Raw genomic sequence first — 12,511 nt, forward strand, 5'->3', positions numbered from 1 at the left:
CACTTTTTGATACCTGCTAAGCTTCGCAAAGAACCTCACAATCACTTGAGTTTTGGACGCTATCTGTACCCTTTTTCTTCAATGTGAATGTGATGCTTTGGGATTTTGTTTACCTGTATCACGGGTTAAACCAAAATCCTCCACATTCATGGAGCTCAAGAGCCATCACAAGGATCCTCTGAGAGATCTTACTGTCTGATGACAACGAGCGTTTCTTTTATACTCTCCAGAGGGTTTACTTATGGCATGTCAAAGACCAGTCTTAGGACACTAAGCTATGTGGACAACCCAGTTTCCAACTCCAGTGCGATGGAGAGTGGTCGTAGTGCAACACTGTCCCGTCTGGGTCACCAAGCTAACAATACCACCAGGTCATCACAAACTGATTTCGGCACCCCTTCCTTTCTGTACAACCCACGGTACGACGCCAACACATTGGAGAGAAGCCGTAGGCAACCATCACACCACAGCAATTGGGCGTCCAGTTTTGGAAGGTACAGTGACCCATTTTTTAAAAATATATATTTCAAAATGAAGCATTAAGCACTTAGCAAAGTGACATAAAATTAACCTTAGCTAAACTTTTAACTAACCTTTAAAGGTAAAGGTTCCCCTTGACATTCAGTCCAGTCGTGTCCGACTCTAGGGGGCGGTGCTCATCCCTGTTTCCAAGCCGTAGAGCCAGCGTTTGTCCGAAGACAGTTTTCTGTTGTCACGTGGCCAACGCGACTTAGGCATGGAACGCCATTACCTTCCCACCGAGGTGGTACCTATTTATCTACTTGCACTTGTGTGCTTTCGAACTGCTAGGTTGGCAAGGACCTGGGACAAAGCGATGGGAGCTCACTCCGTCACGTGGATTCGATCTTACGACTGCAGGTCTTCTGACCCTGCAGCTCAGATTCTTCTGTGGTTTAACCTGCAGCGCCACCACGTCCCTAACTAACTAACTTTAAAATCTCTCAATTCATATCTATTTCAATGTCTTAATTGCTAAAACATCAGCAGTAACATGATCTCCTCACATATATTTCTATATTCTTATACAGGTTCTCTCTTCTCATCCTTTGCTCCTTTCCTAAACTGTCTTTTCGTGTGTTTTTTAAAAACATTTCTCTGACTTATTTATTTTTTAATTTCTTCAACTGTCAACCTCTGAGGTCCGCTGGTAAACCAAACTACTAACCTTTACTTAAATTTTCTAAGGAAAAACACGTTGGTTGTTGTGGGTTTTTCGGGCTCTTTGGCCATGTTCTGAAGGTTGTTCTTCCTAACGTTTCGCCCGTCTCTGTGGTCGGCCTGTTCAGAGGACAGGAGTAGCAGAGGACAGTGCTATTCCTGTCCTCTGAAGATGCTGGCCACAGAGACTGGCAAAACGTTAGGAAGAACAACCTTCAGAACACGGCCAAAGAGCTCGAAAAACCCACCACAACCATCAGATCCTGGCCATGAAAGCCTTCACAAATACATGAAAAACACATTGCTTTTGCTTCCCTTACAAGCTCCTAAAGGAGCACTTTGGTTTATATTCTGACTGGTTTCCTTCAAGAGGAATAGAGCAAACTCATATGAGAACAGGGAACCAGACTAGTTCCATATCAATCTCTTGATTTTCCCGACACCTTTAAACTGGTTGGTCTAGTGGGCTGCTTTTTGCAAGCGGCTCATGGACCGGGCTTTGCTAGGTAAGCAGAGTGCCATCTTGTGGGTATTTTAAGACATTGTTATCTATATCCTAACATTTCACGTGTTATAGCAGGCTTGTCCAACCTGTGGACCGTGGGCCACACGCGGCCCAGGTCAGTTCGTAATGCGGCACACTGCAATTTTTTATTTTTAAAGAAATTCCAAAGTTTCAAGTTACACTGCTGGCGCTTGCGGCCGGAATGCGGCCAGGGCACGTCACAACGGGAGGGGGGGGAGAGGGAAAGAAAGAAGGAGTGGGAGGGGAGGGGAGAGGGGGGTTGTGTGACTGCATTGTGCCATCCCCGTCAGAAGGTGGACCCCCCTCCCGGCCCCATAAAGCCACCAGAGTCGAAGCTGGCCGCCTCTGCTGTCTGAGATTACAGCTGTCGGTAAGCGCGCTTGGAGCGGGGCTGCAGAGGACAGCTAGGGCTGCCCCTCCCATGTGGCCCAAACCAAATGTATGTGCGGCTCAAACCAAATTTTCATCTTCTAATGTGGCCCAGGGAAGGTGAAAGGCTGGACACCCCTGTGTTATAGGCCAGGCAAATACTCATTTCAATGTTTTTACACGTGCCATATTTCCAGCCTCAGCAAAAGACATTTCTTCAGAACAGGGTGAGCTTGCATCACAGTCCTCTGTTTGAAGGGCTATCAAGTCTAGATCTTTTTTAAACAACCATGAGAAGGAAGTGGAGAGGTCTTGGTGTTAACTCGTTTAGGGCTTGGGCAGAGAGTCAAACAGCCACCTAGGTCATCTGAGCAGCCTTGACTCACTGTGATAAGATAGGTAGTACTTGTGTTTAAATGATAGCAGTGATGTCTAGATTCGCATCAATCTGTATACATTAGTACATACAAGAATTCTACAAATTTATCTTCTATTTTTCAGTGGCGGGTTCCCTCTTGGTTTGGTGATGTGTTAAGTGACCGTTCCAAAGGAACTCTGTTCAATTGTATCCAACTGTATTGTGGGTTGGGACAGCGACCAAGCAATGATTTTTTCACTATTAAGGGGGTCCCTGCCCTCGTGCGAAGCTCCCAAAGGCTTCCCTGCAGCAAAATAGAGAGCTGAGGGACACAGGTGGGCATGAAATGAACCACAAACAAAACAAAAAACCCCAATGAACTGGGCTGGTTCGTTTCACAATTTGGTTCGGGGATCCCGTTTTGTCAAAGCAAAACGAAACTCTGAACTTTTTTTCCCCATTGGTGTTTTGTTTGCTTTGGCAAAAGGGGAACTCTGCCCACCCCCTTCCCTGGATGGATGGATGGATGGATGGATGGATGGATGGATGGATGGATGGATGGATGGATGGATGGATGGATGGATGGATGGATGGATGGATGGATGGATGGATGGATGGATCGATCCATCGATCCATCGATCCATCGATCCATCGATCCATCGATGCATGGATGGATGGATTTTTACCCCACCTCTCTCCTTTTAAAAAAAGGACCCAAGGCTTAAACTGATTAATTCCATTGCCCAGAACCAGTTTATGTGGGCATATCTACACAATGAGGATTTTGCCGTATGTGGGGAGGTCAATCCTGTCTTTGAAATACTCAAAATGAGCTCTGCTAGTTTACGTGTATCACTGAAGATCCCTGCACCTGTATTTTAAGGATGTTGTCTCCTCTGTCTTTCTTGCTCTCTTGTTGACCCTCTGGCTGTTTTCTGTTTTGTTTTTCCCTTAGTCGGGCTTACTATCCATTCAGAGATGGCCCGATGTCCGGCTCCCCAAGAAGCCACAGGATGCCGTTCTATCAGGACACCTGTGATCCAGAGAGCAAAAGGTAGTGACATGTTTAATAATATTAGTTGGGAATGTAATTCATTCAGAGTTTGGAAGAGTTATTACTCTTTTGGTCTCATCTGAAGCCAAGTGTGGGTGAGATCGTTCTTCATCATCATCATCATCATCATCATCATCATCATCATCATCATCATCATCATCATCATCATCATCATCATCATCATCATCATGTGACATCAAGTCAATTCTGACTCATGATGACCCTTTTCAGGGGTACCAAGATATAGAGCGTTCAGAAGTGGTTTACCATTCCCTTCTGCACTCTGCAACTGTGCAGCTTTATTAAGGTCCAAGTCAGCGACATCACTGTCCATGCTGGCAGGGAGATTCTTGTGGCTGAGTGTGTCAAACGGTATCTTTTTCAACCTTCGAATTAGGGAGGTGAATTTTGGCTTGTCTCATCCTTGCACAAAGTAATGAAAAACATCACGAACATTTCTCTTTGCCAAAAAAGGGGATTCCCATTTCTTTCCGTAAGGTTGTATGCACCTGCGAATTTGATTTTTCCACAAAGCCACTACCTTTTGGCATAGATTTAAAAAACGACAGAAGCATTGGGTGGCTTGTTCGCAACTCATTGATGAAGCCACCTGTCCTTCTGCGCTTGATGTGTGTGCGCTCAGCCTCACAAAGGGGGGAGACCCAGAGGCACGGTCTGCTAAGTGTGGAAACCTTGATGGGGGCAAGGGATATCTGTTTCTCATTCTCACAGCGGAAGTAAGGATTCTCAGCGAGAAGAATTATTCACAGCTGGATTAAGAACTCCAAAAGTTCTAAACTGTACATACCGTATTTTTCCGTGTATAAGACTACACTTTTGTCTAAAATCTTTAGACTAAAAATTGAGGTTCTTCTTATACACGGAAGTAAGCTGAGGCGAGAAGTGGAAGGGAAAGCAGGGATCAAAGCGATCCTGCAGCGCTTTGATCCCTTTCCCTCTACACTTGCTAAGCCCCACTTATTTTTCTTAATTTTGGATTAGAAAAGTTTGGGGCGTCTTATACATGGGGGCATCTTATACATGGAAAAATACAGTATTTTAGATGCATATGCAAACTGGCAGTTTTGGACTGTTCTTTAAGTCTTGATGAAAACAGAAAAACACTGGCACTTTTGAAGGTTCATTGAATAGATGGATGCGGCCTGAGCCACTATGGTAAAAGGGAGCATGCAGACGCTCCTACATACTGTGAGCCCTTCAATCCAGTTCGATATGGTTCCTTTTGAAGCCTGGTGGTGTACAGATGGCCAGTGCTCCTTCCCTGTGGCAGTGGAGCTACTATGACCCAGATACCCTGGGGGAGTTTTAGCCTCCCTACGCTGAAAATGGCAGGCAGGAATGGAAAACAATGAAAGCCGCGACTGTTCTCCTGCAAAGGAAAACTGCCGCAGGCTGGCATAAGCTCCTTCTCTGACGGGACAATCTATTGTTGGAACAATACAGGATGTGACATGCCATGGTGATAGCTGGTGATGTGAAATTCATGAAATAATTAACCATTGCCTATTGTTGAGTTGATTCTGACTTAGGGTGACCTTTTGCGGGGTTTTCTAGGTATAGCGTAGTCAGAAATGGTTTATACAGTATTTCTTTCTTCTGGGGTTGCCCTGGGACTGTGCAGCTGGCCCAAGGCCACCCAGGCTGGCTCTTCTCCCAGGAGAAACAGTGAGGAACTGAATGTCCAACTTCCGGCTCTGCAGCCGCCAGACACATCACTCACTGCGCTATCCAGCCAGTCAGAAATTTGCATTCAAACATTTGCTTATTTGGCCAAAAGGGGAGGGGAAAAAAAGTGAACAATTCTCATCATGTCAAATGACCACAAATAAATTTACAAATATGTTGTATGCAGCCAATTTCCAATCTAGTTCAAGGCTTCACTGCCAAAAAGAGTACTTACCAATGTTTGGGATGGCTCTTGCTCTCTGAAGACCTAACCCATAGCTCGCTTAATTTATATCCCGCCCTGCCCTCTGAATAACCAAGGATAGGTGAAAAGAGGAAGGCCAGGTCATGTGACATCCATAGCTTGGTTCTCCCCAAGATGAGAATGACCAGGCAGGGCTCAAGAAGGATGGCTACAAAGCTGTCACTACTTCTCTCCAGCATCTGCTAACTCAGGCCATTGCTTCACTCTGCCCAATGATTTGGCCAACCCTGTGCATTACTTTTGTGTTGTGGCTTATTCTCAAAAGATACTGTCTGGCCTGAGGGCATTTTGGGACCTCTGCAGGTGGTGCTCGAGTTCATTCATACATTTGTTTATTTGCCCAAAGCAAAAAAAAAAAAAAAAAAAAAAAAAAAACCACCAAAACAGGCAGTTCCCATCGCATCAAAGGATCACGAATAAATGTAGTGTGCTGTAGACCATCAGAATGACACAATAGATAAACACCAGATAAGGGTTTCAAACCCATCCAGCTTGGGATGGATCAGTACAGATAAAACAATCTCTTCACCCAAGGGCTTTGAACCAAACGGAAAAGAGAATAAATGATGACACACAAACGGGACAATCAACCCAAGTTAGAACTGCATTGTGAGAAGCAAGGGCTTACTCCGGCTTCATCTTCTCCCTGATGTGCTTGTTTTCTATATGCTGGCAGTTTGTTATGCAAGGGAGCATCTAGGCTGCAGTCTGAACTGAGACACTCATAGGAGTCTGCACAATTTACCTGGGACACTGAAGGTTTTTATACGAAGAGGGGAACAAGAATCACGACCAGTTGGAATCTCTGATCTTTAACACACGTTCTCTGTCCCAGATCTTGGAAAAGTTCCTTTTTCAAGAATCCCCCAGCCTGCATGTCTATAGGCCAAGCTGTCTGGGAGGTCTAGTCCAAAAAAACCCCAAATTCCACTCTGTTCACCACATTTCCTCCCTTTTGTAAGGCATTCGAGGGAATCCTTGCCCCCCCCCCCGCTATGACTCAGATAAACCCTGTACCTCAAGGAGGCAGAAGACAGGGGAGGTCTCTTTTCTCGTTGCTGTAACTTTCAAGGCACACATCATCACACTGCACACGAATAAATGCAACTGCTGTCTAATATGGTTACAGTATTAGAAGTTAGCTTTCATATTTTATTCTCGGGAGCCCAGAGCAGCAGACATGTTTCCCTTCCTCCATTCTAGGCTCACAACGAACCTATAAGTTGGATGAGGGTCTAGGGGATACTAAGTTAGCCCATTGGGGCACTGAAAAGTTACTTTTTTGACCAACAGTGCCCAGAATCCCCCCACCAGCCGTGCCAATGACTGCTGGGAGCTGGAATGGAAAGCATTTGTGCATGGAGGCAGAACAATCAGCCTTTGGCATTATACAACTCATAGGATCCCGGGCTGGCTACAAGTGCCTGGGAGTTGTAGTCCAAGAATGTAACTTTTCCAAACTGTAGCATCTACATGAAGGGTAAAGGGGTTCTGTCCAATGGCTTTATATACATGCATGTCTAGCGCTATGCCACTTTCCGTTGCCCCATCCACATCATAAGACCAAAAGCCTGGCCAGTCCGGCTTTTAAGCCAGCTCTCTGCTCTTGGTCTCATCTCATGCCAGATTCTCTCTTATTCTTTCCTGCTGATCTATAGCAAAGGCCTCCTTTTTGTGAAGGAGTCCGTTAACAGCACCGAATTATCCTCCTCGCCGCGTTACAACAGGTAAGGCAATGCAATGCAGAGGGGTTGGGTGATGATCTCTATTGTACATAAATTCATGATGGTTCTAAACTCATGGCAGTCTTGATGAATCCATGGGCGAGATTTTGTTTCTGAGTCTCTTCTGCGGTGGTCCTTTGCCCCTGTCCCCCCCCCCCCAACTTGGGAGAGGGGCATGAAGGCTCCTCAAATGCTTTGATGTCGTGAAGAAGAGAAGTCAGGGGTGTAGGTGGAAAGAATGGGGTAGATAAATTTGGCCTTCCAGATGTTTTGTGTCACAGCTGTCATGATCCCATGGCATGATGGGTCATGCTGGAGAGTCAAATGGCTGAAGATTGGCTCAGAAGATCCAACAGGCTTTCTTTCCCTTCTTTTTCTCTTTTCATCTTCTTTGTTTCTACCTTTTCATTCATATTTTTTGCAAATGGCATCCACTTCAGGCTGTTGAGGACAGGATGTTTGGAGAGCACCCATTTATAAGGTCGCCATGAGTCGGAGGTGACTTGCTGGCCCATAACAACAATGCAGATGAAGTCAGTCATGGCCCTTCCCATTTCTTAGATGACGTCTGAGCTCTTACCATGCTCCTTTTAAAAGTCTTGCTTTTTCCCCCCCTTCTACCTCTAGTCGCAGCCTGGTTGATTTGTCTGAACTTGAGAAATTAAGCCGGAGCAGCTCCAGCTATCTGAATAGCAGCCCCCCCAAAAGGTATGAACATTTCTCATTCTATAGAGCTGTTCCTGGTTAAACGTCTTTCAGAGAAGCCTTCCAAACTAGACAAATGTGGTAGGGTCTGCTTATCCTTGGGATCAGGATCTTAAAAACATTAAAAGAAAAACCCTAGAAATATATATTTCTAAAGATGACGTTATCAGAACTGGCCACTAGAGCGAGCCAGAGGCTATGCATAGCATTCACGATTAAAATAGCATTTCCTATCATCTGCATTTTCCAGTATCTGCAGAGTTGCTTGGAACAGATACAGGGGTTCTGCTGTAATAATAAAATGACATGTAAGCAATAATTATTCCACAGGAACGACCTCTTGTCCTTTAGGGCAAAGTAGCACATTTATTCCACTATCTGGCTCATTAAGATGTAATATGGCATTATCTCCATTATGGAGGCTGTTTGAAAGGAAGAACAAAGTAGATCTTGTTAGCAGATGTTTAAGACATAAGACATAAGACATAAGAAATTTATTTGTCATTGCGCTCACAAGTGGGTGCAACGAAATGAGGTGCTCTTCCCCAAGGTAAAACTGGACAACACTACAAAAAAAAAGTTAAAATATACACAACTTTCACCATCCAAATATAGATACCCCGTTTTCTCTCAGCAATTAAAAAGTCCACCAAAAACTTATGGCCCCGCATTTAAACTCAATACTGCACTTGGGTAAAAACTGTTCTTGAATCTGCTTGTCCTTGCTTTCAATACCCTGAATCTCCTTCCTGATGGTAATAGTTTAAAGAGCTGATATCCCGGATGAGAGGAGTCTTTCAGTATGTTAGATATCTTCCTCTTACATCTGTTCTTATACAATTCTTCCAAAGAGGGGAGTGAACAGCCAATGATGTTTTGGGCCGTCTTGATCACCCCTTGAATTGCCTTTTTCTCTGCCACTGTGCAGCTCGTGAACCATACACAGAGACAGTAGGATAATATACTCTCAATTGAACTCCGATAGAAGGTGATTAACAAACTCTCAGTCAATTGTTGCTTTCTAAGAATCCTTAGAAAATACAACCGTTGTTGTGCCTTCCTGATTAACGCAGCGGTGTTTGCACTCCAAGTCAGGTCATTTGTTATGATAGTCCCAAGAAACTTACATTCAACCACCTGTTCCACACAAACTCCATCTATATACAGTGGCTGAATGTCTGCTCTTTTTTTCCTATAGTCCACTATGAATTCCTTGGTTTTTTGGATGTTAAATAAAAGATTATTTTTTTTGCACCAGCGGGATAGCTGTAATACCTCGTCCCGATACGCAGACTCATCATCCCCAGAGATAAGTCCTACTAGTGTAGTATCATCTGCAAATTTGATAATCCTATTACTGGGATGGTTATTGGTGCAATCTGATGAATAAATGGAGAACAGTAGTGGACTAAGGACACAGCCTTGTGGAGTGCCAGTGCTGAGTATCTTGTCAGTAGAGATGTAGTCATTCAGTTTAACCCTTTGTGGACGATTTGTTAAAAAATCCCAAATCCACAGACAGATAGAATCTGGAAAGTCAAGATCTTTAAGTTTGTCTATTAATCTGTGGGGTATAATGGTGTTAAAAGCAGAGCTAAAGTCCGCGAACAGCATTCTTACATAATTCCCTTGTGTTTCCAAGTGGGATAAAGCCATATAAAGCACAGTATTGATCGCATCCTCGGTTGATCTATTTTCTTTATAAGCAAACTGAAGCCCATCAAAGGAATCAGGAAGGCAGGAGATAATATATTTCCGAACTAACTGCTCAAAGCACTTCATTAAGATTGAAGTTAGTGCCACCGGCCTGTAGTCATTCGGACTGTTTGTAGGCAACTTTTTAGGCAGTGGAACGATGACGGAAGCCTTGAGACAGACGGGAACTGTGCATAGTGTCAGGGATCGATTAAAAATTATAGTCCATATCCCGGCTAGCTGATCAGCACAGTCTTTTACCACCCGACCAGGAATTAAGTCGGGTCCAGCTGCTTTTCTGGAGTTAACCACCTTCATAGTCTGTCTCACATCCTGCTCATTCACAATGAAGGGGGGACTCTGCTGAGTAAATGATGGCAAACGAACAGTTTCAGTTTGATCGATCTCGAATCGAGCAAAAAAGTTGTTCAACTCCTCAGCCACCTCCACGCCTCCGCCCGAGGAAACCTTTTTTGCTTTGTAGTTTGTTAGTTGTTGAACCCCCTGCCAAACTTGCCTCATGTTATTGCTGAGAAAGCAGTCTTCAATTCTCCTCTTGTATTCGGCCTTAGCTTGCTTAATGCCTCTCCTCAAGTTCGTTCTTGCTGCACTGTAGTCTAGATCATCTCCAGACTTAAAAGCCTTATTTCTAGCATACAACAGGCGTCTAACCTTCCCGGTCATCCAAGGTTTTTGATTGGGATAAACCCGGATACGTTTATCCACTGTGACCGTGTCAATACAGTGTGCCATATACCCTAACACTGCAGCTGTATGTTCTTCCAGATCAGGATGGTCAAAAACTTCCCAATTCGTTTGTTCAAAACAGTCCTTTAACTGCTCCATTGCTCCCTCCGGCCAGCTTTTCACTGTCTTGACTACTGGCCCTGACTGTTTTCTCAGAGGAATATACTCCGGAGCTAAAAACAGGGACATATGGTCAGACTGGCCCAAGTGTGGCAATTGTAATATCCTGTATCCATTTGCAATATTCGTGTAGACCTTATCTAAGGTGTTCAGCCCCCTAGTAGCACACCTTACATGTTGATGGAATTTGGGGAGGACTGCACGTAGATCTACATGATTGAAGTCTCCTGCAATAATGTATACAGCATCCGGAAATTTACTTTGCAAGTTGCCAATTTCATCGCCCAGATGACCCAGCGCCAAATCCGCATTTGCATCCGGCGGAATATAAACAACAAGAATAATTACAACGCTGAATTCCCGTGGAAGGTAAAAAGGTCTGCATTTAACAGACAGATATTCCAGCTCCAAAGAGCTATGACGTGTTATAATCTCTGAGTTTGTGCACCAGCTCTCTCTAACAAACACGCACAATCCTCCTCCTCTGCACTTCCCCACATTCCTGTCTCTGTCCAAACGATGTAATAAAAAACCTTCCATATCAATAACAGTGTTTGGAATAGTGGGGTTCAGCCAGGTTTCAGTGATTAACAGCACGCAACAGTTTTTCACAAACTTACTTGAGGAGACCTGTAACCTTAAGTCATCCATCTTGTTTGCCACTGATCTGGCATTAGTCAGAAAGAGACTTGGGAGTGGTAGTCGCTTTGTCTGTTTTTGCAGCCTATACAAAACACCAGCCCTACAGCCCCTTTTCTTCTTCCTCTCCTTACGTTTCCTTTTCCTTCTCACTCTCGCTTTTGCCGGAATTACAGTCCACAGAGAGCCGGGGGACCTTGCAATCTCTGATGGTATGCCATGTTTCCAAATAAACTTAGCTGTTATCTCCTGTTTACATTGTAATCCAATCCTCATAAGTTCACAATTGCTGTAGAGTATATTCACTCCACCAGAGGTATTCACAACACCAGATAATACACACAAAAACATCCATAAAGAACGCCAAGTTGAAGAGCACTGAGCTGCAGCACCTGAATGCGCGGCCATTTCCAACTGTCATTTGCAGCTGCACTGAGGAATTTATTTCATAACGTTCTTGTTTCGATTGATGTTTCTGTTCTGGATGTCTCTGGAGTGCTCCGGGGACCAGGTTTCCAATGACCACGATCCTGTTGTGTCTCTTCCACAAGGAGACATGGCCGTGTTGAAAGGGAAGGGGTGTTTGTAGGTGGGAAACATGATGGAGAACTTGTTTGCTCCCCTTCGGCTCACCCACGACTCCCTTCTCCCTTCACCGCAGGACCCCGGAGGACCTCTGCACTTACTGTGGCCGTGAAATCCGCAACTGTGCTAAGATAACCATCAACAACCTCCGAATCTGCTGCCATGACTATTGTTTCCGGGTAAGGCAATTCTAAAGTGAGGAAAAAGTTTGGAGGGAATGAGAGTGGAGCCGTTCCGCACAGGAGTGGGTCCACAGACGGTCGGTTTCGCTCAGCGTTCTCTTCCCTTGTTGGACCCCGAGAGGCATCTGGGAAACCCATAAGGAGGACATGAGTGCAAATTCACCCTACTGCTCCTTTGCGGGGGCAACACAAATGAAGAAAGGCGAATTGCAGGATAAACAGCAACCGTTGTGCAGTCTTTTTCATAAAGCTTGATTAAACAAGAGAGAGTGCAGAGACGGCATTGCAGAAATACCCTAGAATGGGCCCTATTGTAATATTTTTTTAAAATGCAATTACAGAATTATACTAGGAACATATCTGTGTGACAAGGGGATCAGCCTCGAGACTCTCGTTTCAACTCCACTGTGTTCCTCCTGCCCCCAAATTGTGCTCCCTGAAAATGCTTCTAGCATCCCCAAGTATGACGCTTGAGTCTCGAAGCCTGGTTATCTGTCCCACACAGACAGGTGATCAAACCTTCCCTTTTGGGCTTTTCATCCAGTGGTGTAAAGGATCCAGGATCCTCCAGACTCAGGCTTTCCTGCTGTCTGCCAGCTTAACTACAGTCCTCACAGCAGCTGAGACAGAAATGGATTTCCCGAAGAACAATATAATGTTGCAACCTACCCCTGATG

At 44.7% G+C, this 12,511-nt stretch overlaps 1 protein-coding gene across 2 annotated transcripts in view; it reads left to right on the forward strand.

Moving 5' to 3' along the window:
- Positions 1-12,511, forward strand: part of ZNF185 (zinc finger protein 185 with LIM domain) — a 55,926-nt gene that overhangs the window by 41,612 nt on the left and 1,803 nt on the right. For both annotated transcript variants that reach the window (XM_072981082.2, XM_072981083.2), the window contains exons 23-26: positions 3,388-3,486; positions 7,096-7,164; positions 7,789-7,869; positions 11,729-11,831. In XM_072981082.2, the coding sequence (XP_072837183.2) occupies positions 3,388-3,486; positions 7,096-7,164; positions 7,789-7,869; positions 11,729-11,831 (352 nt within the window). The remainder of the gene's footprint in view (positions 1-3,387; positions 3,487-7,095; positions 7,165-7,788; positions 7,870-11,728; positions 11,832-12,511) is intronic.

The sequence above is a fragment of the Pogona vitticeps genome, chromosome 11 (genome assembly GCF_051106095.1).
Source record: "Pogona vitticeps strain Pit_001003342236 chromosome 11, PviZW2.1, whole genome shotgun sequence".
Lineage (NCBI taxonomy): Eukaryota > Metazoa > Chordata > Lepidosauria > Squamata > Agamidae > Pogona > Pogona vitticeps.